Genomic DNA, 26,932 nt, shown 5'->3' on the forward strand with positions numbered 1-26,932 from the left:
GCTGTTTTCTTTTATCATATCAGCTGCTGAAGGAATTACAAAAATACCTGTGTGTAGTAAGTATTCATATGTTCCTGACGGACAGAGGGTGTTGAGACAAGATGAAAGTATTTGTAAAAGTACCTCCAGCTAGTTCAACTTCTTTTGGTCTTTTCAATTGACTGCTTGTGAGGTTATATTTACTGAGAGTCAACTGTATGTAGTATTCTGTCCCCAGTGATTTTTGGAGATAGAAATATTATTTAACAACTTGTGCTCTCAAGTATCTTGTTTGGGGAGATAGTACTCCAAATATAGTGTACTCAGTCGCTCAGTTGTGTCCAATTCTTTGAGACCCTTTGGACTGTAGCCTGCCAGGCTCCTCTGTCAGTGGTATTTCCAAGGCAAGAACACTGGAGCGGGTTGCCATTTCCTCCTCTAGGAGATCTTCCCAACCCAGGGATCACTGTGTCTCCTGCGCTGCAGGAAACAATTTTTTTTTTTTTTTTTACTGCTGAGCCCATGAGGAAGCCCCACTCCGCATACAGGCCAATATATTCAACATAGCAGATGATATTAATACTGGTGGTGAATGGAGGGTACAGGTAGCAGTTGGTTAGTTAGTTAGGAGTTATCTGAGGAAGGAGAATTCAGTCTAGATGGTAATTGAATAAACAGGAAGGAAGGAAGATACCGAGTCTTTCCCTTTTGAGCTATTAAAAGGTCTACAGGATTAAGTATTTTCTCTTCACCTGCCTTCCATTTCTGTTCTCAGTTGTGGGGCAAGTAAGAGTAATAGCTCCACTTCCCTTATTAGGAAGTGTGTTAAGCAGAATTGGAAAGGGGTTGTTAGTTTTAGTGAAGTTTTGCTTGAGGTCATCTCAGCAGTTGTTCAGTTGCTAAGTTGTGTCTGACTCTTTGTGACGCCGTGAACTGCAGCATGCCAGGCTTCTCTGTCCTTCACTACCTCCCGGAATTTGCTCAAACTCATGTCCATTGAGTTGATAATGCCATCCAACTGTCTCATCCTCTGTTCCCCACTTCTCGCCCTTGGTCTTTCCCAGCATTTTAGCAGTAGTTTTCCTAAAAAAAATAATGATAACTTGCCAGACTAAATATATGTTCATTGAACTCAGTCATTAAAATTGAATTATGTGGTGGTTGGGGGGCTTTGGCCACCTCATGAGAAGAGTTGACTCATTGGAAAAGACTCTGATGCTGGGAGGGATTGGGGGCAGGAGGAGAGGGGTCCGACAGAGGATGAGATGGCTGGATGGCATCACCGACTCGATGGACATGAGTTTGAGTGAACTCTGGGAGTTGGTGATGGACAGGGAGGCCTGGTGTGCTGCAATTCACGGGGTCGGAAAGAGTCGGACGCAACTGAACTGAACTGAACTGGGGGGCTGTAATTTTGGTGATTTGTATATGATGAAGCTGTATCACATATATATATTTGGCTGCACCAGGTCTTGGTTGTGTCATGCAGAATCTTTGATCTTTCTTGTGGCATGTGGGATCTAATTTCCTGACCAGGGGTCGAACCTGGGCCCCCTGCATTGGGAGTGCAGCATCTTAGCCACTGGACCACCAGTAAAGTCCCTTACTTTACAGTTTGAATTTACTAAAAAGTACCACAGAAATTATGAAGTCTGCTTTTAAATGTCACAAGCATAGACTTTTAAATTGGTGGTGGGAAGAATAAATAACTTTGTTTATGAGGGGAGCATTTCCCAAAGCATGGTGGGGATGGTTGTAGGCAGTATGTAGAGAAACATTTTGAGGCTGAAAAGCTTCAAATAGTGATCAAGAGCTTGGATTCTCGAACTGGGTTGCCAGAGTTGAATATGCTCTCTGGCAAATGCCTTAACCTTAGTCTTCTTATCTGGAAATAAGGATATTAATATAATACTCTACATCTCACAGAGGAGAAGGCAATGGCAACCTACTCCAGTATTCTTGCCTGGAGAATCCCCATGGACAGCAGAGCCTGGCAAGCTACAGTCCATGGGGTCGCAAAGAGTCGGACACGACTGAGCAGCCAACACACACACACACACACACCTCACAGAGTTGGTGCAAGGATTGAATTAAATACATATCCCTTAGGGTAGTATATTAACTATTACTAATTTAAGTTTAAAAGGATTAACTTGAAGAAATAAATGAATAAAGCAAATAACAATACAGCTGATGCTCAAAATAAATGGTCAAAAAGTTACGGAAGCACTAGATGACTCTAGTTTGAAAAACTTTGTTTTAAGGCTACAGATCTCAAACTTTTTGGTTTCAGTACTCCTACACTCTTAAAAAGTGTTGAGGACTTAAAAGAGCTTTTATGTGGGTTATGTATATCAATATTTACTGTATTACAAATTAAGAGTTTAAGAGAACTCTTTTAAATTTATTTAAATGCAACAGTAACAAAACCTGTTACATGTTAACATAAAAAAATATATTTTTCTGAAATAACAGTTGGAAGAGTAACATTGTTTTACTTTTGAATGGCATTGTTTTATTACACTTTTGCAAATCTTAGCTGTCTGACTTATTAGAAGAGAGCTGGGTTTTCATATTTGCTTCTGTGTTCAATCTGTCATGACAGGTTTTTTTATTGAAATGGATGGATATCTAGACTCACACATCTATATATTTAAGTGGAAAGGGAGGAAATTTCCATCATCTTTTCAGATAACTGTGTATTCGTCTTTAAAACTCAACAAGAGGTAATTTCTTAAAAGGTTGATTTTAATATAGAATATGAACTCAATGACATTATTTTCATACTTGGTACACTCAAGAAAGAATGAGAACATAAAAGGCACTGTCTTAGTATTAATATGAAAATAGTTTTGACCTTGCTGATTTTCTGAGAGAATTCTTGGGGAGGCCCTCAAAACCTGAGACCCTGTACCCCACTTTTGAGAACTGCTGCTCCCAGAATGCCATGTTTATTTTCAAGTAGCTTTTATTTCTATCACCAGAAGAGGGCAGAGGAGACCACTTTATAAGGGGCTCTTAAGAAAAAAGGGCTAGTAGCTTTTTTTAATCACTTTCTTTGTGTCCCATTTAAGTTCCAAGATCTTATAAAGTCACAGGAAGTTACTTAGAGATTGTTTATTGATCTTAATCATTAGTGGCAACAATCTATGAAAGCACTCATTTCCTGTTTAGGTGTATATTACTTAAAGACAACAGATATTCATGCCAGTGAGTCAGAACACTTGCCCTGAACAGTCTTAGAGAAGTCCTGAAAAATCTTACTCTTCTGATTCTCACTATTTTAGTGATTCTCACTAAATTGAATAACATTTTTAAATGTTATTGTTATAGTAAAGCTTTAAAAAAAAGTTAGAGAAGCTAAAAGAAGAAAATTAAAATGACCTTAATCCCACAATCCAGAGATTACATTTTGGAGATATATATATATATATATATATATATATATATGTATAATTTGTTTACAAAAATGATCTCATATACTACATACTGTTTTCTAACCTTAAAATATATTTTTAGTACAGAAACAACACATATTCACTCTGAAAAAAATTTTAATGAAGCAAAAAAGAAAAATCACCCAAAGTCCTACCATCCAGAGATCATCACTGTTAACACTTTGAAGTATAGCTTTTGAGATCTTTTTCTATGTGTGTACTGAGGCACACACACATAAGTTTTCATAGTTAGGTTCATCCTGTTCTTTTATCCATCAGTTTTCAGAAAAATACGTTAGTGTCTTAGTCTCCAAATTTAGCCAACAGAGTGATATTTTTTGGTTTTGTTTTATTATGTAATCATGTTTTTGTATATATATATTTCAATTTATTGTAGTGATTATTCTTGATACTCTTAATTGTTCCATCTGTGGCCTGTGGGAGTCATTCAGGTTAGCTGTTGGACTCTTTGATGTGACCTAGTAGTCTTGATTGCTTCTTTGCTTTAAGACATAAGATACTCAGATTCATCTTATACATTTCTTGCTCAATGCTTGAAAGCAATTCTTTTTAAGAATAAGTGATATTTAGGGACCATAAGATGGACACTAGTAATATTTGTTGCCACTGAAATGTCATTGCTTCCAGACTTTTTCAATGATTAGAGCCAGGAAATATGTGGATTTTCAGAAAACAAAAAAAAGCAAATTGAAAGTTCCTACTGATATTCCCAATTAAAATGAAATGTTACAGAGTTTAAATTTTTCCTAACATTTCATTAAGAAAAATTTTAAGCTTATAGAAAAGTTGAAGGAATTTTACCATGAAAACTCGTAACCATGACCTAGACTCTTTAATATGTGTTTGTCCACCTAGCCATTCTTCTTTACTGTATTTTATATTTTCATCTTTGTATTTCTTTTCTCTTACCTGTAAATATTGATTCCTAATAAAATCAATACAGTTATTTACTTACTTTATATATATATGCATGCAAATATATAGTCACATATTCATATATACTCACACATGCATATAATTTTTTACAATAAAAAGTCCAACATTACTATCATCAACAAACCTACTGTTTCTAAGGGATTTTGTTTGTTTTTGCCCTCAGGATGTACAAAGTTCTATATTTCAAGTCATTTGAAATATGTGTGGTTATGCTGCTAATTTGGTTTAGAGAAAGAGCTGGAACATTTTTTCTGTAAAAAGCAAGCAGTAAATATTTTGGGCTTTGTGATCCATACTGTCTCTGTTACAGCTATTCACATCTGCCATCATAGCTCGAAAGCAACCATATGTAATATGTAAATAAATGAGCATGACTGTGTTCCAGTAAAACTTTATTTGTGGAAAGAGGTGAAGGGCCAGATTTGACCTGTAGCTTGTATTTTGGCAACCTTGGACATAAAGTATAGAATTTTTAGGTTCATTTGTTTTTTATCTTTAGGAATATTTTGAATTTTCTTTTTGATTTTTCTTTTTTAAAACTATGAAAAACGTCGTGTGCTCAGTCGTGTCTAGTTCTTTGTGACCCCATGGACTGTAGCCCACCAGGTTTCTCTGTACCTGGAATTTTCCAGGCGAGAGTACTGGAGTGGGTTACTATTTCCTGCTCCAGGGGATCTTCCCGACCCAGGGATTGAACCCATGTCTCCTGCATCTCCTGCAATGGCAGGCGGATTCTTTACTAGTAGCCCACCTTTGAAGCTCATGAGAAACATTCAGTGCTTTAAGAGGAAAACTCTAAAACTGGATACATTTATCCTTGATCCTTGTCTACTCCCACTGATTATTTTCCGTTTCTGTATAGACAGTTCATTATACTGAATTTTTAATTTGTTCTTCCACTACTTTTAAAAAATAAAAATAATCTGTGTACCTTCCCATTCTAACACAAAAGTTAGCATACTATATACATTCTTCTATACCTTTTAACATTTGGTATGCCTTAGAGATAGCTGCATAGTGGTACGTGGAAATCTTCCTCTTTCCCTTTTACAGCTGTATAGTATTCCATTATGTGAATATGCCACTGTTTATTCATCAGTTCTCTATGAATGGATATTTGGGTTGTTTTAAGCCATTTGTTAATATAAAAAAATACTTTTACCAGACTCAGTGGGTTTGGGGTCCTTAGTGAACACACCAAGTACTTTCTTAAAGTAGAAGCATTTATTACAGGTGACAAGTAAGGAGTCAGGGAGATAGTGTTACCAAGTTCAAGCTATGGTGGTACCAAGAAACCATCTTAACCTAGTTAGAATTCAGGCTTCTTTTTTACTAAAAGGGGATAGGGTTTGGCTTGTTGCAGAATTGGCGCAGTTGTTGATCTAGCCATGATGTTCCTATAAACCTCCAATGGAGAGAAATGTTATTTTTTCTGCAACTTTTTATCTCTGTATAAGTGGAAAAGAGTTACACCTTTAAAGGTCAAACCTAGGAGGTAGAGAAAAGGCTATGGTGTATATTTCAGGTCCTAGGGCACAAAGATTAGAGCTAGAGGAAGAGACCCAATATGGAGTCAGGTTTGTTCTGTGTTAAATAGGCCTCAAAGCACTATCTCCCTTAACCACTGGACCAGGGTAGTTTTAAGCCTGGGAGGCATGCATATTCATGAAAGGGCAGGCATGATCATCTGTAAGCATTATAAAGAGGCAGCGGTTACTCTAGGTGGCCCAAAACTGAAAGCAAACAGGTGCTTGAGTGTTTTTGCTTGTACTCCAGTGTCTTGTTGGATGTTTTGTAACCTTTTGGAGACACTTGGTGCAATTTAAGGGTTAGCTTCTGCAAGACAAAGCGCACTTTGATTCAGTCCCATCCCTTCCCTACTGCTGCATATCTGACAGTATGGCAGTGAGAAGCTTTGTGTGTATGTCACTTTGCATTTTTGCCTGTGTGTCTATCTATAGGATAGACTCTTAAAAGAGGGATTGCTGGGCCAATGGTTAAATGCCTATATAATTTTGTTAGATATTGCCAAATTTCTCTTCTTAGGGAATGTACCATTTTAGTCTCTTACCAGCCATGTATGAAAGTGTGTGTTTCCCCAAAGCACACAATGTGTTATAAAAACATTTGGATTTTAGCCACTTGATAGACGGGAAGTGATATTTCAGTATAGTTTTAATTTACTTTTCTCTTAGGAGCAAGGTTGATCATATGTTCATGTTTAAGAGCAATTTGCATTTCTTTTTCTGTAAACTGTTCATATCTTTTCCCCATGTAGTATTTCATGCTCTGTTCACTTGAGAATATTTTTAGTGAACATGTCATTGAATAATGTTCATCATAGTATAATGGCTTCAAATAATCCATCCGTCATTCATTCATTCATTCAATAAATAACTGCTTATTTTGAATAGCTACTGTGTCAGACAGGCCTTGTTCCAGGCAAGGAGAACATAGCAGTGAACAAAACAGCAATATCCTTGTCCTCAAGGAATTTTTGTTCTCGTTGGTGGAGAGACGATAATAAGCAAAACAAATGTTACATATAAAATACAGTGTGTTAGATACAGGTAAACTATAATTTACTCAACATGTATTTCTAATTTTACACTATTATAAATAATGTATTGTTGAACACCCTTTTAGTTATCATCAGTTGCATCTTTCTTAGAAGATATATTAACTTTAGATTTGAAATCTATTGTTGTTTGATTTCATTTATGTTTTCAGCATTTTATTATGACCCACCTTTTTGCATTACATTTTTAGTAGTCATTGTAGAATTACAATATACATCGTAATTTTTCACAATCTGCTTAGAATTTATCTTGTACCACTTCATAGGACACATGAAAACCTTGTAACTGTGAGGGTTCTTTCATAGCCTTCCACCCCTTTTGGCTTTTATACTATAGTTTTCGTGTTTATTGTATCTATATAAGATATAAACCCCATAATACAGTTTTATAGATTTTAGACAGTTATATATATTTAAACAAATAAAGAGGAAACAAATGAATCTTTTATATTTAGCCACATATTTACCATTTCTGATGCTTTTCCTTCCTCCTGAAGATCCAGGTTTCCATCTAGTACTGTTTTCCTTCAGCTTGAAGAACTTCCTTTAGCATTTGTTCGTGTTCCAGATCTGCTGGCAGTCAGTTATCTTAGTTTTTCTTCCTTTTCCTTTCATTTTTGAAGGTTACTTTTTATTGGATATAGCATTGAGACTTGATAGGTGGGTTTTTTCCTCCTGTCATCACATCAGGTGGTTGTTGTTGTTTTTTGTTTGTTTTTTACCCTGTTACCACTTCAATGTTTTCCATTATCTTTTAAGTCATTGCTTGTGAGTTCACAGTCATTCATAGCATTCGTCTCCTATGCTGACTGCTTTTTTCTGACTACTTTCAAGATTTTCTCTTTGTCTAATTTTTAATTTATTTATTTTTAATTGGAGGATGATTGCTTTACAGTATTGTGTTGATTTCTGCCCTCTATCAGTGTGATCGTTATCTGATTTCAGTGATTGACTATAATATGCCTAGATGTGATTTTCTTTCTACTTATCCTGATTGGGCATCACTGAGCTTACTCAATCTGTAAATTTGTTTCTTCACTAAATTTTGGAAAATTTTTATCATTATTTCTTCACATCCTTTTGTGCTTCATTTTCTCTCCTTTTATTCTAGTTACTCTCTATTTTATTACAAATACATCATTTGAAAAAAAAACAAATACATCATTTGATGGTGTTCACAGATACTAAGGCTCTGTTTCTATAAAATCTTTTTTTCTTTGTTGTTCAGATTGGATAATTTCTAGGGGTATGTGTATCTTTAAGTTCACTTTTTTTCGGGGGGTCATCTCAAAGCTGTTAAGTCCATCCATTGAGTTTTTTAAAAAATTCAGATATTTTGTTTTTAAATTCTAGTATTTTCATTTGGGTTTTTAAAAAATGCTTGCTACTTTTTTGCTGAGAGTCTGTATTTTGTTCATTCATAATGAGTATTTTCCATCACATGCTTGAACACAGTTATAAGAGTTGCTTGAGAATCTTTGTCTGCTCAGTCTGACACCTGGGTCATCTTGGATCAGTCTCTACTTGATTGTCTTTCTCTTGAGGTGGATCACATTTTCATGTTTCTTCATCTGGTCTAGGACTTTTGGATTGTATCATTGACATCATGAAGGATATTCTGTTGAAACTCTAGATTCTGTTGCAGTCCTCTGGAGAAGATTGATCTTTGGCTTGGTTTTGTTTTAAAGTAGGCATTTTTTTTGTGTGTGTGTGATGCCATATGACGTGGGATTGTAGTTCCCTGACTCGGAATCAGACTTGGGCCTACGGCAGTGAAAGTGCTGAGCCCTAACCACTGGATCACCAGGGAGTTCCCTAAAGTAGGCAGTTCATTTGGCTGATTCATACTCTGAGCTCTGTCTCTTCTGCAATGGGCAGCAGCTCTTTTCAGTTCTTTCCATTTTAGTTGAGGTATGTAAAGTGCTTCCCATAGATGCTTAGTGCAAAGATTAGCCACAGATTTAAGCAGTTTGTATTAGATGGTTGGATGGCATCACTAACTCGATGGACATGAGTTTGAGCAAGCTCCAGCAGTTGGTGATGGATAGGGAAGCCTGGCGTGCTGCAGTCCATGGGGTTGCAAAGAGTCGTCGGACACGACTGAGCGACTGAACTGAACTGACTGAATGCAGAACTGGGAGCTCTTCCTCTCTGGTTCTATACTTTCTGAAATTTCTTATTTTCCACCTGCTGTAGTTGCCCTGAATTCTGTGCTTTGGTTCTCAAGTCAGTAAGATGAAATTCTTCTCGTGTTTTTGGTATGCAAAGACCTAATGCCAGACTGAAAAGCAGGAGGCTTCTTCAGTGCTGTTTTTTTCCTCCTGGGTGCCTTCTCTAGTTTTTGTTCCCTTTCATCACCTTCAGGCATCTTCAGATATTTGCTTTTTACTCTTTGTTCAGAGTTGATAGTTATCTGTGAGAGGCTTGGTCTTATAGGAGTTCTGAGGAGGTCGTTATTATCACTCTTCATTCATTCTTTTACTCAATCAACTACAGATACTCGTTTGGGGCTTACTTTATGTCAGCTGTGCAAAGCACCCACCAAACAAGAGAGATGTAGTACCCATTGTCATTAAGTTTAAATTCTAATAGAGAAGAAAGAAAGTAAATACCAATAAAATAATTACTGATTATGATAAGTACTATAGAGGAAAGAAATTGGGTGTTATCACAGAGTTAAGAGTGTGGGGGATGGCTTTTAGAGTGGTCAAGGAAGGCCACCTCTGAGGAGATAATATTTAGATTGAGATTACGGATATCTGTGTTTCAGCATTTCTGCTTTTAGGTGTATATATGTCAGGAATGTGTGTGCGTGCTTCTACCAAGAGAAATCTATTTTATTATTTATTTATTTTTAATTTTTGACCATACAGTGTGGCATGTGGGAATCTTAGGTTGTTCCCTGGCTAGGGATTGAACCCGTGCTCCAATATTGGAAACCACTAGACTGCCAGGGAATTCTCAAGAGAAATCTGTTTTAAATATTAAGAGGATCTGATGTGTGAAAAGTAAATTTTTGGGAGAGTGAAAGTAGGGAAGCCAGGCAAGAGGGTTCTGATGTACTTCAGTTTAAAGGTGTCAATGGCTTTGACAAAGGTTGTAGTCATGAGATGGATAAAAATGAATAAATTTGAGAATGATTTAGTAAGCAGAACAGGAAAGACTTGGTGATGGGTTGGATAAAAGAAAAAGGTGGAGATGTTACCAGTTGGTAACCAGGTTAGATTGTACTTAGGAGTGTAAGGTACCTGTGAGAGTCAGTAATTTGTTAAATTTGAAAAGCCTAAGAAATATCCAAGTGGAGATTTCATTCAGCAGTTGGAAATATGTCTCTGAAACTTAGAGTCATGGGCTCTAATTAGTCGTGGGCCAGACATGTAAGTTTGGAAGCTGTTAGCTTATAGCTCCGGAGAAGGTGATGGCACCCCACTACAGTACTCTTGTCTGGAAAATCCCATGGGTGGAGGAGCCTGGTGGGCGTGGGGTCGCTAAGAGTCGGACACGATTGAGTGACTTTCACTTTCACTTTTCACTTTCATGCATTGGAGAAGGAAATGGCAACGCACTCCAGTGTTCTTGCCTGGAGGATCCCAGGGACGAGGGAGCCTGGTGGGCTGCCGTTGATGGGGTTGCACAGGGTCGGACACGACTGAAGCGACTTAGCAGCAGCAGCAGCAGCTTTTAGCTCATTTTTAAAGACCTAGGCCTGAATAAGACTGTCAAGGAAGATAATCCAGAGTTCAGGACAAGCCTTGGAGCACTTTGATATCTAGTAGAGGAAAAGAGCCAGTAGAGGAGATGTTTCGAGATGGCCACTGAGGTAGGAGGAAAAAAACCAGGACAGGGTGCTTGCTGCCCCAGAACCTAAGAGAGGAGCGCTTCAAGGAGGGAGTCAGCAAGGATGTCCTTCGCCAGCAGAGGGCAGTAAAGACCATTTGGGGAGAGTTCAGGAAAAATTGAGACTAGATACTAGGGAGTGTGTGTGATTGAATTAATTTCTTTGCATCCCATGTCCATATTCTGTGATCTGCCTCACTGGTTGTAATTTTATGATGGAAAGGACTTTGTTTTCTTCAGTGCCTTTTCCCTGGCATCTAGAACAGCTTGAATAAGCCTTCTGTGGTAAATGTTTACCTTTTTAGATTTCTGTTCTCGCTATAGTTTCAGCCCAGTAAGTTGATTAAGATCTGGCCTCTTGGTTCTGGGGCAGCAAGCACCCTGTCCCCTCAGAATGTGTGGGGAATGGAAACAAACTCCATGAAGTATTACGTTGGCCAAAAAGTTCTCTCAGGTCTTTCCATAGGATGCTATCAAAAACCCAAGTGAATTTTTTGGCTAACCCAATATAATGTGTTATGTACATAATTCTAACTACATGCAAAGTGCTGTGGTAAGGCAGGAAATGTGGTCTTGAATTCTGCCCTGGCTGGGGAGGCCCAGTTGGGGGCCCTCTTTCTAGAAGTAATGACATCTGAGTCAGGCTTCAGAAGATGAACTGGAGTGGGCAAGGCATTCCTCATGGAGGGAAGCACAATTTGTTTTCCATGTATGTAATTTGATTGATTTTTCTTCAGAAGGATCAGGCTCAAATTCACTGCAGATCACGAAACATGATATCCTGTTGGCTACTTTAAAATCTAACCTGTCTGCTTTGGAGGACAAGTTTCTGAAAGATCCTCACTGGAAGATACTGAAACTCCTACGGGATGAAATTGCTCATGAGGCAGAATGGCCGCAAGACTCTGTGGATGTCACCTGGCGTTTTACCTCCCAGACCTTACTGCTGCTGCTGTGCTTGAAGGAAACCATGCTCCGCCTGGCAGCTGATTTCAATCCAGGTAAACCCAACCCAAAGACTCCAGAAACTGCTCCTGCCCTGAGCCCGGATACGCTTAGCATCTCCCAGCAAAAGACTGTCCAGTCGGTTTTGCAGTTTGTAGTGACCTTGGGTGTCTGCCCCTATCTCACGCCCGGCGTTGGAGTCCCTCTGAGATTCAGGACTGAGTTTGGGGCCGTTGTTCAGGACGTGGTGTGTCTCAGTACTGCTCCCAGCGCAACCCGGAGGCTGTACACAAGCTGCAGGGCCCTCCTCAGTGTTGCTCAGCACGCGTCTCTGGGGAGCCTGGTTTTCTGCCGCCATTTGGGGGATATCGCAGCAGGTCTGTGCCAGCTGGGGTTCTGCCCAAGCAAGAGGTCATCGCTGAGTCCTGAGGAAGAGGTAAGCATCCATGGGGAGAGAAAGAGAGTGTGTGAGAATCTGTGTGTCCTTGTATGTGGTTGCTATAAGAGATCATCTCAGTTCTTTGGAAAAGTGCTGATGGAAAGACCTAGAATTTTTATTAAATGCCTAAGTATCTCTGGTGGATAGACGAATCTTTTTAGGGGGTTGGATCTTTCATTTATTAAATACAAATCCTTTCACTCCTGGAGAGTCCATTTCACCTGTTCCCTTCTTTCCATTTTTTGAAACAGCTGTTGCAAGCTATTTCTTTGAATCTCTGTCTCTTTCCAACTTTGTAAAATGTGTTTATTAATGCCTGCCTTGAGAAAAAAAACAATACCCACCTTGGAAGGTGGCTGTGAGGAATAAGGATGATGTGTGTAAGTTACCTGGCCCAATACCCAGCAGTGCTCACCAAAAAGTTACTATTACTAATATTAATATTAAACTGTTTACACCTCCTTCATTAAGTTCTTGGGAAGATTAAGTGAGATGAAGTATACAAGCACTGGGTTCCCTCCACAATCCAGTCAGTTGTTGGTTGTTAGGTGTTGAGGGTACAGGCAAGTGTTTTGTTGACAGTCAGTAAGGATTTGAGCGTCTGGACGATAAAGTGATGTGAAGGATACAGAAGCGTTAGATGTGGCCCTTTTCTCCAACAGCTCACACAGTCACTGGGGAGACAAGACTCACAAGTGCGCCATAACAGGGACCACAGCTTCCCCATGAGAGCACTGCCAGCCTTAGCACAGGAACCCAAACAGAAGACGCTGTTAAGGTATAAATGTCACCAGGGTCACACGCAGTGTAACTCCTTTGCTCCTGCATCCAGATTTTATCATGTCCACTCAGCTCATCTTTCTGTCAGCCTTTCTGTGTCACCTTCCAACTTGTTCCTTTTCTGTTTGTTCCCCCTGTGCTCACAAAAGAAAATAAAACAGAAAACATTTAAAAGCCATCGTCACCTGAGTAGTCACATGAAATTATGGTCTCCTCCAGTGCCCTTATGTTTTGCAGAGCAGAGCTCTCTGCTCCTTACAACAGGGTGTGCGTCTTGACAGCTCCATCAGTGCCTGCTACCTGCACTTCCTTGAGATGAGGGGTCTGGAGCAGGTCTTATGACTATTGTTTGAGCTAAGCAGTACCCAGAGGTCTCAGGCAGAAGAGAGAAAAGAAAAGGGAAACACAGAAAGGACCAAGTGATGGGGTGGAAGGAGAAGGGGAGACATGGTGGGTGGACCGTATGAAGCTGGACAAGTTCCACAACAGCTCCTGCTCTGATCAGCATCTGCATCACAATTTACTAAATCATATCGAGCAGGATTCTGAGTCTTGACTGTGAAGCTTCCAAAGGGGTCAGTCTGTTGTGGCTTGGAGCAGGGACCCGATTAAACAGCACCCTCTTTGCTGCCCAGATTCTGAATGAATGAAAGGACAGTTAACAGAGTAAGAGATGACAAATCAGAATGTCACCTTTATTACTCATCAAGGCAGAGCTGGAAGGTCTATAGAGAGAGACCCATGGGTCTCCTAACAGTGCATTTAATGAAATGCACTTCTCACCCAGTTTTAAAGGGTGCTAGAAAACTGCAGCTCCTTCTGCCCCAGTGCAGAGGACATGCCCCTGAAAAATCTGTGGCACAGAAGAGCAGAACAGACTGTGCACTCATGCCCAAGGGACTGAAGAGGAGCGAGCTGTGTGTGCCAGAACTCAGCAATCAGATGAGTGGATGCAGTCTCCTGCCCAGAAGTGGGTGAGGGAATGGAGAGGGGGCCAGGAGTGTGTCCTTATTATAGCTTCCTCTGAATGGAAGGAAACCAAGAGGTAAAAGAATTAAAAAGGGTAACCAGCAAGGACCTACTGTATAGCACATGGAACTCTTCTCAATGTTATGTGGCAACCTGAGTGGGAGGGGAGTTTGAGAGAGAACCGATGCGTGTATATAAATGGCTGAGTCCCTTTGCTGTCCACCTGACATTATCACTGCATTGTTAATTGACTATACCCCAGTGCAAAATAGTTAAAAAAAAAAAGAGGCAAAAGAAGTTGGCCTCCTGCTCCCCTCACAAGCATCTTTGTTCACTGTTGCACAGCATTATCTTCTCTTGCTTGCCTGGTTTGTATCTCACAGAAGCCAAGGACGTGTTTCTTTTAGGTGTTAACTGAAGAAGAAAGAGCCCTATCGAGGAAGGCCCTAAGAGACATGTTGGATCAAGTGTATCAGCCATTAGCAGTCCGAGAATTACTTATCCTCCAGGGAGGACCGCCCCAGGTATGTACACCTGGGGGATTCTTGTGGGTGAAACTTTAATGATAGAGTGTAGCGTATTGTCTTCTTCCCTGGTAGCTTAGCAGTAAAGAATTTGCCTGCGATGCAGGAGGCCCAAGTTTGATCCCTGGGTGGGGAATATCCCCTGAAGAAGGAAATGGCAACCCACCCCAGTATTCTTGCCTGGGAAATGCCATGGACAGAGGAGCCTGGCTGGCTACAGTCTGTGGGGTTGCAAAGAGTTGGACACGACTGAGTGACTAAGCAACTGTCTTCTCCTGGAAATTAGTCTAAATGAATCCTGTTTCATCTTTTAGATTGTTAAATGGTATTTGCCTGGGATAATTTTAAGGAATTTTTCTTTTAATGAAAAATGGACACTTTTCCCAATAATATTGTGATAATTTTTTAGGGCTTATGACAAAAATATATTTTATTCATTCTCAAACTGGGTCTTTTTTTTTAAAACTAAAATTTGGCTGTTTTTTGATAGTATTCTTCTGGCAAAAGTAGAATGGAGTATTCTTATTCTTTGAATGGAGTATTTGAAGTCAAGGAATTAAAACTAGAGTAAAAACGTAATAGTATATATTCTGCTCAGCATAATATAGTTTCTTTTTTCCTTAAAAGTAATTATTTATCTGAAATTATTCAATTTGGTGATGTAGCTGGAATTATCTATTTTCTTTTAGTACCTAAATTTAAGTTACGAGTTTAGATGAGTAAAGCATGAAGGTCCAAAGGATGGGACTTCCCTGGTGGTCTAGGGATTAAAACCCTGTGCTCTGAATGCAGAGGGTCTGGATTCAATCCCTGGGCAGGGAACTAGATCCCACATGCTGCAACTAAGGCCTGGTTCAGCCAAATAAATAAATATGTATTTTTTTTAAAAAAGCATGAAGGGTCAAAACAGTTAACTGTAGGACCAGCTGAAGCTGACTACAAAGACATCTCCTTGCCGAAGTCATTTTCATCTCATCCCTCGAATATTACTAGAGCCTCATATTGGGACCCTGTTGCTCATGCCCTGCTTCTCTGAGTGAGTCCACAGTTTGCCAGATGAAATAAAATACATTATAAGGACATGGTGGAAAGCAGAGGCCCAGGAGTTAGGCACACTGGAATTCAACCCCAGTGTGCAGTTGTTTGAATTAGTAAGCCTTTCCATCCCTCACTTTCCTTACCCATAAAATGGGGATGACAATGGCACCTTCCTGATGAAGTCCCTTTTGAGATTGTGTGTGGGGTACTTAACACAGTGCATGGCACATCAACCCCCACAGATTTCTTTAATTATTAATGATTGGAAAAGAGAGAACAGGCTAGTGTGGAGTTAAATGTTTCCTTCACTGAGTTTTATGCTCACACATAAAACACAGTTAAACACAATGAATGACCACACTCTACTTTGCACTCCAGCCCAAAATAAGGGACAGCAAGACTGTTTTGTTGATGGTGGTGCCGCAGAACTCTCAAAAAGGAGTTCTTGAGGAAATCTAACTCTTCCTAAAGCTGCTATGTCAAAAGGAATCAGAGTAGCTACGACCTCAGAGGCCAGGAGTGCCCTCTCACCGCTGGGGACTCTCCTCTTAGTGGTGAGTCTTCTTTGGAAGCTGCATTTGATTGGAAGGACTGCATTCAGATTGGTTACATGGATCTTGTGTCCCCCAAGTCTATATTTTATTCACAAACATATTTGTATATTTCTGGGTTTGAAATTTCACTTGATATTTTTTGAAGAAGTTTCATTGTATTTTTACTTCCTTAAAAGTAAGGCTGAAGAAGATTTTATAAATGTTTACAAAGATTTTTTTTTTCTTTATAAAGATTTTTTTTTTTGCCATGATAGCTTTGCAGGATCTAAGTTCTCCAACCTGGGATTGAACCCAGGCCATGGCAGCGAAAGTCGAAGGAATCCTAGTTGAGGGAATCCTAACAACTGGGCCACCAGGGAACTCTCCCCTCTCCTTTTTTTTAAAAGAAAAAATTTTGCCCTTTTGAAGTCTGTATAGCGTACTGTTAATTATCAGTCTGACTCAGTATATTTGTATATTTTTAATTTCTGTAAATCCTATCTGAAAAACAACAAAAAAAATCCTATCCATTACGCTGACATTCACTCACACATTTCCCTTCGTTTTTCAGTCCTGCTCAGAAGGGAAGATGCAAGTGAGGTGTTGGGCCCCAGCATGGCTCCGGCGTCTGTGTGGGCAGCTCCTCTCTGAAAGGTTGATGAGACCCAGCGGTGTTCAGGCAGTAGTCCGGGGCATTTTGGAAGGAGCAGGTGGTAAGAAATAGACGTTTGTTACTTCGGCATCCACTTTTCTTTATTGGTCTCTAGAGTTTGAATGTAAAACCTGGTGGAGACTAGACTTTGTTTGTGCCTTTGTGGGGCGTGAAAAGTTAAACTTCAGTGAACTCCTTTTCCCCAAAAAACTCATTTTTTTGCTATTTTCCCCCAAAATAGTTGTAATACACTGCTCATGTTGCATAATATTGTCAACTGTTTCAAATAAGTTATAATATCAGAGGAAAACATTGTACAGAAAATTTAAGTAAATGCTATAGAAACCAAGAAATTCTCTGTGAAAGATCCAGAGGTCTTAAGAGTACTTCACCTCAGGACTTAAAATACAAAAGCATTCTCCTCAAGCTTGAGATACCCAAGAGATAAAAGCTTTAGAATGAAATTTTAGATTCGTTTCCAGTTATACTCTCTTAGTCCTCATTAAGAGAAGAAATGTTCATTATCATACTAAGTATGGTAGTAGTTTTTAATTTATATTTTTTGACTTTTAAACAAAATTATATATGCACATAGTTTAAAGAATCAATAGGTCTATAATGCTTTTAGAGAAAATTAGCAGTTCTTAGCGGCTTTCTACTCCATTTCCCATCCCCAGAAGCAACCACTTGGAACATTTTGAGCAGGTGTCTTCTGATATTTTTTCTAACCATAATCCTTATATTAAAAAATATTTCACTGGAATGGATGTGCCTGGTAATTTTTGAATGGATAGCGGGCATTTTAATTTAACACTGCTGGATGCTCTGTTTTGTTGTGTTCCTTTGTTGAGCTTTGTGCTAGGATGCAGTTAATTTTCTTAGTATCAGTTTGAGTCCTTCGTTTTTTTTTTTTTTGAGTCCTTCAGTTCTGGCTCTTAAACCTTGTTACTGTGGGTGGATAACAGCCTTTAACTTAAGGTAATTTGGCACCAATACTAAGGTGATTGATACCTTTCTGGGATTTTACTTGATTCTGTATGTATTAAGAGGCTTTCCATGGTCACTAGTAGGAACACTAATTATTCCAAGCCCTGCATGAACTCTGGGGATTGTGCTCCCTCCTCCTTTCTGGTGTTTCTTGCCTTGGGTTTCTCTCTCTCTGTCGCTCTCCCTCTCTCTCAACACACACATACACCACACTCTGCAGAAGACTTGAGAGAGGATTCCTCTGCTGGCCTCTGGACTTCCCTCTCTGCTGTTTCACCCTGAAAGCTCTAGCTGTGTTGATGTCCCTGAAGTCTGAACAGTGTTTCTTCTTTAATTCAGCAGTGTAGCAGGCTTCACTGGATTCTCCTTTACCTGTGGTGTGGCCTCAAAACTCTCTAGGGACCTGCCTTGGCGGTCCAGTGGTTAAGACTCCATGCTACATGTCTTGTAGTATGGACCAAAAAAAAAAAAAAATCCTCTCTCAAGGCAGTAGGCTAGGGTGTTCATGGGGCTCGCCTTGTTTGCTTCCCTTCTCTTAGGGACCAGTGTCTTGGGCTGCTTTTGTCTGATACCTATTACTCCCTAACTCTAGTTTAAGGCAGTTTGAATGACATGATGCATATAAAGAGACAGAATAATAGAAATATTAATCATTTAAAACATGTCAGTAATAAGCACAAAGAAGAAACTAGCGTTCAAATAATATGCATACTCTAATTACAATGGTTAAGTGTTATTTTTTCCTCTGAACTTGCCGGAGACCAACATCAAAATGAAAGTACGAGGAGGTAGTTTATCTTACAGAAGAAATTAGTGACTTTCAATAGGGAAAAAAATAGTTTCTCCTCTAATTTAAGGACCTTATGTCATGAGGTGCTATGAATTTTTGACATCTGTATCCATTGCTGACAGCTGGGGCGGCTGGAGGGAGTGATGCTGAGGCCACAGCTGCGGACTGGAAGAAGTGTGACTTGATTGCAAAGATTTTAGCCTCTTGTCCTCAGCAGTCTCTTTCACCAGAGGATTATTATAGAGATATCTGCCCCCAGGTAAATCATGTTTCTTTTGTCTGTTTGAGGATTATCTGCTTATTTATAGAAAGAGGACTTTTAATGTTCACCTAATATTCAGTTAGGGGCTTTCCCAGTGGCTCAGCGGTAAAGAATATGCCTGCAGTGCTGGAGATGCGGGTTTGATCCCTGGGTGGGGAAGACGCCCTTGGAGAAGGAAATGGCAATCCAGTCTAGTATTCTTGCCTGGAAAATCCTGTCTGTCCGTGGTGTTGCAGAGTCGGATACGACTTAGTGACTAAACAACAACAACAGTATTGAGTTAATATAATGTTTATTATTCAGCGAAGGACTTTCTTAATAACATTAAAAACCCGTGGGAGAGACTGAACTGTTAGGCTTCCCTGATGGCTCAGTTGGTAAAGAATCCACCTGCACTGCAGGAGACCCCGGTTCAATTCCTGGGTTGGGAAGATCCCCTGGAGAAGGGATAGGGTACCCATTCCAGTAATCTTGGGCTTCCCCTCTGGCTCAGCTGGTAAAGAATTTGCCTGCAGTGTGGGAGACCTGGGTTTAATCCCTGGGTTGGGACAATCCCCTGGAGAAGGGAAAGGCTACCCACTCCAGTATCCTGGCCTAGAGAATTCCATAGACTGTATCAGTGGGGTTGCAAACAGTCAGACACGACTGAATGACTTTCACTTTCATCATTAGTAACTGATTAGCTTGCCCTCAAAACTGGAACATGGAACTATAGTTTTGTCATATTTATTATCTTTTCTGTGTTTTTAATTACTTTTTAAAAAATATGTAGTAAATAAAAAAGGTAAATTAGCATGGTATACAATTTTAAAAAGCACAAAAGAGTAAGCGGAAAAATAAGTCTCTCTCCTGTCTCTGTACCAATTTCTTTATTTTGCAGAGACAATCTGTGAATAATATGTATACAATTATATATGTATGTATTTGTTTTTATATTCTAATTTTTACCCAAATGATAATGTGCTGCCCACACTATTTTTCAGTTTTGCTTTTTTCACTTAACAGTGTACCTTGGAGATCATTTCATGTTAAGCTGTCTCATTCTTTTTCTTGGGTGCATAGTATGTCATCATATTATGTACCATGATTTATTTAACCAGCTTCCTATTAATGGACATTTAAATTGTTTCCATTGTTTTGCTGTTACAATGCTCCAGTTAATAGGGAAAATTTTTAGAATTGAAATGATTGGCTTAAAAAGTATATGTATTTAAATTTTTGATTGATATTATATATGTATTTATTTTCCCACACCTTTGCCTACACAGTGTGTTACAAAACTTTTCTTTGTTAATCTGATAGGTGGAAATGTGGAAGGAGTGTTACCTCGCCACATGCTTTTAGATGTAAGGTATGCCTTTTGGAGAACAGTGTAAAGAAAGTCATCCAGCTGTTACGCTGGTCTTCAGGTTCTCATGGGGAAGCATGCATGGGAACAAATATCATGATGTAAAATCTTACACTGGAAGATACTAAGTAGAAAGTATCTTACAGGATACAGTTACTTGCAATGATGGGTAAACGTTTTCTAAAACTAGTAGCTATAATGTTGGCACTTAAGGAAATGAGACAATCAAGTCATAGGTTTTAGTCTTGCTGAGCCTGTTTCTGGCAGCATCACAGGTCACATACAGTTTTGGGACAGCGGATTCTCCTGTCTACAAAACGTTTGAGTCATTTTTAAGCCAGGAACAGAATGCACTTTTCTGTTGGATACTTAGACTCAAACATGAGAGATCAGTGGTTTGTTTGTTTGGTTTTTGTCTTTTAATGTTTATTTTTTGAGAATAAAGTAGACCCTTGGTCAGATCTGACAGGCTCTTCAGATTCTGAATATATTTATATGCCTTTACCCCGTAATTGCTATTTATCATAGCACAATTTAGGGGGAAAGCTGAATATCTGGAAATAATATTTTTGAGGAATTTATAACAATATGAGGAGGTTTCAGCAATACACAAAATTGAGTATTAAGTATGGTCTCAGATGAAAAGAGGAAAGAATTATATAGGGAACATATTGGAAAAAATACACCAAAAGTGTTCATAGTAATTTGGAATTTTTTTTCTTAAAAATTATTCTCCAAATTTTCTACAAATTACACATATTTTATAAATCTGATAAAATTGTTTAATAAAAACATAGCTCCTTCAGTTCTCATACCCTTTGGTGCCGGGTAGTTAAATTAGTTAAAAAAACAAACAGTTCTGTTGGATCAGTGTTACTGCAGTGAATTTATTTCTTGGTGTAAAGAAATTAATGTGAACTGTGTTCTTTTCTTAGTTGTTGTAGTGCTTCTTACAAAGACTCTGGTATTTACCTTATGGAATTTTTCTTTTAGATTTTGGATTTATTTCACTTTCAAGATAAATTGGCAGCACGGCAGTTTCAGAGAGTTGCCACCACAACCTTTTTAACTATGTCAAGAGAACAGCCACAACTGGCAGCCAAGTACTTACTTCAGCCCATGTTAGCTCCTCTTCATCGATGTTTAAATACAGCAGGTAAACAAGGAAGTCTGGTGGTTTGGGGTCCCTCTAAAGGACCTTCTTCTGTGTTTTGGATTTAAATGACTTAAGTAAAAAAAAAAAAAAATGACTTAAGTCTATGTGGTTAAGTGTCTTTAGTTTTGTTTTTTTCTCCTCAAATTTTTATTTTGAAAAATCCACTTCAGGGAAGTTCTGAGAAGAATACATTGTCTCATCCCTATATGCTTCACATAATTAACATTTTGGCATGTTCGCTTTCTCTTTCTCTGTTCCTACACATATACATATTTTTTTTCCTGAAGCATTTGAGAGTTAGTTGCAGATATCCTCAAATATATAGACTTAATTCAGATTTCTTACTTGTCCGAAGAATTTCCTTTATATCTGTTTTTTAAAAATTACATTGCATTTACTTGTTACATTAATTCTTTAATGTAGAATAGATCCCTGATGGTCTTTCACTCTGACACTTTTGAAGCCCAGGTTATAGACAGTTCTGCAGTTTGTATTTGTCTAATTGTTTCCTCGTGATTAGATCCAGGTTAAACATTTTGGCAGGAATACCGTATACGATTTTATTTTTCAGTCCATCAGATTATGGACACATGTCATCAGTTTATTCCATTAGTGAAGTTAAATGTGATTAGTTGATTAAGGTGGTAGCAACCAGATTTCTCCACTGTAAAAATACCTTCCTCCCTTTTTAATTAATAATGATCTGTGGGATGGTCGACATATGAGACAGTGTGAATATCCTGTCTCCAAACAGTTCTTCATACTGTGGTTTGGTATCCCCTGATAATTTTTGCCAGTAAAATGGTGACATTCTTTTTTTTTTTCTTCTTTAAATTGTTTTTATTTTGTTAGTTGATATTCTTCTGTAAGGAAGAGCTTTTGTTTTCTCCTTGCCTTATCTCTTTGAAAACAGATTCAGTGGATGTCTGAATATTCCTATATTCATTTAGATGCTCAGATTTTCCCAGATTTGGCCAGAGAGTTTAAGTGTATTTGTTTTTTGTTTTTAATTGGAAGATAATTACTTTACAGTGCTGTGTTGGTTTCTACCCTACAACAACAAAAATCAGTCATAACTGTATATATACCTCGCCTCCCTCTTGAGCCTCCCTCCCTTGTGTTTTAATGTCTTTTAACCACTTCCCTTTGTATACTTTCATGCTTTATTGAGGTTAGTACTAGGATACAGAGTATCATTTCAGCATTTTTAGTGAGTTTTTTAAAAAAAACAAAACCTTTCCATAATAGTCTTTTCTGAGGTTAAAAATAAAGAGAAAAATTGATGTGTGGTTAAGCCCAGTTTAGTTCTGTGTAGACTTTTTATAGAAGTCATTTATAGTATAAATGTTTCTGAATCTGTGTAGAGGGGTTTAAGTTCAGTTCAGTTGCTCAGTTGTGTCCGACTCTTTGCCACCCCATGGACTGCAGCACGCCAGGCCTCCCTGTCCATCACCAACTCCTGGCGTTTCCTCAAACTCATGTCCATTGAGTCGGTGATGCCATCCAAACATCTCATCCTCTGTCGTCCCCTTCTCCTCCCACCTTCAATCTTTCCTAGCACAGGGTCTTTTCAAATGAGTCAGTTCTTTTGCATCAGATGGCCAAAGTATTGGAGTTTCAGCTCCAGCATGAGTCCTTCCAGTAAATATTCAGTGGGTGAGAATAAAGAAAGCCTAATTCTTGTGCTTGTAAAGCTTCACCAAATTGAGCTTTGGTGAAGTGGAACTTGTGATTATTCAAACATGATAAACATGATATTTGAATAAATAATTAAAATTCCTTTATGTATTTAATAGAAATCTAGTCTGGGATTAGTGTATTCCTCAAAAAATGACTCAAAAAATGAAGTATTATTTCTATTGGCACTCGTCATCAAGGCCTAGGACTTCATTTGTATGTAATTTCATGTGAGACCATACTTCATTCCTAATCTATTTATCTTCTTGCCTGTGACTGACCAGGTATTTCCTTTACTCTGGAGCAGTTGTTCTCAGTGTGTGGTCCCAAGACCAGAAGCATCAGCATCACCTGGGAATTGATAAGAAATACAACTTTTTGGGCTCCGCCTGAGACCTACAAAGTTAGAAACTCTAATGTTGTGCCCAGCACTGCTTTGACTGGCCCACTAGGGAATTCAAGTGTGTGTTCCAGTTTGAGCCCTGGGCTAGAGCACCAGGGCTTCCCAGGTAGTGCAGTGGCAAAGAATCTGCCTGGAGTGCGGGAGACCGGGGTTTAGTCCCTGGGTTGGAAAGATCCCCTGGGGAAGGGAATGGCGACCCACTCCAGTATTCTGGCCTAGAGAATTCCATGGACAGAGGAGCCTGCCAGGCTATAGTCTACGGGGTCGCAAGAGTCAGACAGGACTGAGTGACTGACGCTACTGCTAGAGCACTATGCTTGGGAGGCCTAGATTCAGTCCAGTTGTGGGCCAGTTATCTTTGTCCTGGACGTTATTCATTCATTCAAAGAATATTTATTGGGCATCTCTTTACCACGCATTCTTACACGTTAGGTTACATCTGTAATGCCAGCTACATGTTTTGCATATAACATCTGTTGATAACAAAAAGGACTGAGTGAGAATATGACTGTTCTTATACGTAAACCCCATCATTGCCGCTAGAAAAACAATCTAACGTATACGCTTTCTTATTTGGTTTTTCATATTGCAGCATATTTTTTAGGGATATATAGCAAGTATGATGAATTACCATATTTTATCAATTTCAAGATGCACTTTTTTCTCACATTAAAAAAACTTTATTTTGGAAATCTCTTTCACATTGTAGTAACTCTAATATCTAGATGCATCTCACTATCATTGTTGGCCAGGTAGCAACTGTGGTATTGTGTATGTCTGCAAGTGAGTGTTAAAACTTGTAGAATGGATGTCGGTGACTTTGAAGAAAATTGTGATGACAGTAATAAAACCAAGGGCTCTTGAGGATATCACATCACTGCACTCTGTGGGTCAGAAGTCAATATATTATGGCACAACACAGATACCAAAAATGTTTCAGAAGAGTTGGACACTAATTAATGTGAAGTTTTAATTCTTTATCCTGTTTATTCCAACTATTTAGCTTTTATCAGGAATGATAGGGACTTCCCCTGGTGGTCCAGTGGCTAGGGCTCCATGCCTCCATTGTAGGGGGCATCAATCCTGTAGGTTCAATCCCTGGTCAGGGAACTAAGATCCTACATGCCATGCAGAATAGCAAAGAAAAAAATGATATATAACAAAACTGTAAAATAAATCTAAGTTCGATTAATAATTTTTTTAAAAAAGCTCTGTTTTAAAAGTTCAGCTTTTAAATTTTTATATTTAAAATTTTTTAATTAAAATTTTTAAATTAAAAAAATTTTACATTTTATAGGGAAATTTTCAAATACATGTACAGAGAATAGTAAAATAAACATCTGTGTACCAAGTAACCCAGATACAGCTATTAATTCTGCCATTTTCATTTAATTTAATTTCCAACTTCCCATTCATTAATTTAGAATTAGAATTCTAAGTGATAATGTTTCATAGGTTACTTGTAAGTGCTTTTTTTTCTTATTGATATATAAAATAACAATGCATGTTTGTAATCAGTGAAACATTCTGTGAAATATTGTATTTGAATGGTGCTGTATTGTAACCATGTTGATTTTCTAATTTCAGCTGTTACTTCCCAAACTTTCTAATAAAGCATTTTTCCTTAGGCTCATTGAGATGCTGAGCATGAATAATTTTGTTTTTTGCCCTTTAGAGATTCCAGAGAGTGATATGGTGCCAGGGACCATTTTGGTGACAGAACAACAACTTAGTAGATGTATTGAGGATATATATAAGGTTGGTAATTTAAGTCACTATTATTTTTAGTTAATCTTTATACTTAGTCTTTTAAAATAATTTTGTCTTTTAAACTGATTCTTCAAGATTGGAATTACTAATTTAAATTCCAAACCATCAAAATCTTTTTACTTTGAAAATTGGAAACTATAAGCTGTTAATTTAATCATTTACTTTGAATCTTAAGCAGTTCAGATTCTCTTACGTGCATATGCCACTGATGAAAGCATATCCTTAGAAGAAATTGACAAAGACATTTGCAATACTGTAGGCTTCCTAAACATGTATGATAATATTGAATCTACTTTATAATTTTTGATAGAATCACCATCATGAAGAAATATGTTTGAGTAAATGAGTTATGGAAATGACTTCCTAAATATACAGTAAAGGTGAAAAAATACTTATATAAATTATATGTTCTCTATGATTATAATCTTAAATATATATATTTTTAACAAAAATGAAATCCATTACTGTTAGGCCCAGATGGCATTGGGGTAAATACTCTTCTTTAAAGTTTATTTCAATGCATTTATAATGATATCATACTATTAAAAACATTTACAAGAGTAAGGAGCTTTCAGAATTATATTTCATGTAAAAAGGTAAAGCTGCATTGGGAATATCATTTGGCAGTTCGTTAAAAAGTTAAATGTGGAGTTATCATCAGTTCAGTTCAGTTGCTCAGTCATGTCCGACTCTGCAATCCCGTGTATCGCAGCACGCCAGGCCTCCTTGTCCATCTCCAGGTCCCAGAGTTTACCCAAACTCATGTCCATTGAGTTGGTGATGCCATCCAGCCATCTCATCCTCTGTTGTCCCCTTCTCCTCCTGCCCCCAATCCCTCCCAGCATCAGGGTCTTTTCCAATGAGTCAACTCTTTGCATGAGGTGGCCAAAGTATTGGAGTTTCAGCTTCAACATCTGTCCTTCCAATTAACACACAGGACTGATCTCCTTTAGAATGGACTTGCTGGATCTCCTTGCAGTCCAGGGGACTCTCAAGAGTCTTTTCCAGCACCACAGTTCAAAAGCATCAATTCTTCGGCACTCAGCTTTCTTCACAGTCCAACTCTCACATCCATACATGACCACAGGAAAAACCATAGCCTTGACTAGACGGACCTTTGTTGGCAAAGTAATGTCTCTGCTTTTTAATATGCTTCTAGGTTGGTCATAACTTTCCTTCCAAGGAGTAAGCATCTTTTAATTTCATGGCTGCAATCACCATCTGTAGTGATTTTGGAGCCCAAAAAAGTAAAGTCAGCTACTGTTTCCATTGTTTCCCCATTTATTTGCCATGAAGTGATGGGACCAGATGCCATGAATAATGGTGCTCTGGATGTTCATGTATAAGTTATTGTGTGTTTATACGTTTTTATTTCTCATCCCTGGAAGTGGAATTGCTGTATCGTATGGTAATCCTGTGTTTTAATCATTTGAGGTACTGTCAGATCATTTTCCAAAGTGTCTGTACCATTTTACCTTGCTCCCAGCAGTGTATAAGGGTATAAAGTTAATATTAGGTCATGTTCTTTCAGATAAGGCAGATGTGGACTTCTCTGGTGGTCCAGTGGTTAAAACTCTGCACTTCCAATGTAGGGGGCTCAGGTTCAATCCCTGGTCGGGGAGCTATGATCCCAAATGCCACGTGGCACGGCCGAAAAAAAACCAAAGAGAAGGCATTTGCTTTTGGTTTGGTTAGGTTTACGCTTTATGTATGATACTAATAAATTGGTGGATATAAATGCATGCTGCTTAAAAATTCAAAATTCATTCTCTGTAACAGTCACTTTTTCCTAAAGTTTAATGTTCACTAACCTTTTATTAAATTTTGCTGTTGAAAAAAATTGAGTATAACCTTCATAACATTGACCTGGC

General features: G+C 38.4%; 1 protein-coding gene and 1 non-coding gene across 6 annotated transcripts in view; one reads left to right on the forward strand and one right to left on the reverse strand.

The window, feature by feature from the left end:
* HAS3 (hyaluronan synthase 3) overlaps positions 1–26,932 on the forward strand; it is a 206,598-nt gene that overhangs the window by 1,661 nt on the left and 178,005 nt on the right. For 3 of the 5 annotated variants that reach the window (XM_060398429.1, XM_060398431.1, XM_004015602.6), the window contains exons 2-7: positions 11,526–12,169; positions 14,329–14,445; positions 16,588–16,729; positions 18,568–18,704; positions 21,049–21,211; positions 24,967–25,049. In XM_060398429.1, coding sequence (XP_060254412.1) covers positions 11,526–12,169; positions 14,329–14,445; positions 16,588–16,729; positions 18,568–18,704; positions 21,049–21,211; positions 24,967–25,049 — 1,286 coding nt within the window. The remainder of the gene's footprint in view (positions 1–11,525; positions 12,170–14,328; positions 14,446–16,587; positions 16,730–18,567; positions 18,705–21,048; positions 21,212–24,966; positions 25,050–26,932) is intronic. The other 2 variants (XM_060398430.1, XM_012190024.5) reach the window with 1 other exon arrangement.
* Positions 1,504–1,576, reverse strand: TRNAG-CCC (transfer RNA glycine (anticodon CCC)). Its single transcript has one exon. It is a non-coding gene; the product is annotated as a tRNA-Gly (tRNA).

The sequence above is a fragment of the Ovis aries genome, chromosome 14 (assembly GCF_016772045.2).
Source record: "Ovis aries strain OAR_USU_Benz2616 breed Rambouillet chromosome 14, ARS-UI_Ramb_v3.0, whole genome shotgun sequence".
NCBI lineage: Eukaryota > Metazoa > Chordata > Mammalia > Artiodactyla > Bovidae > Ovis > Ovis aries.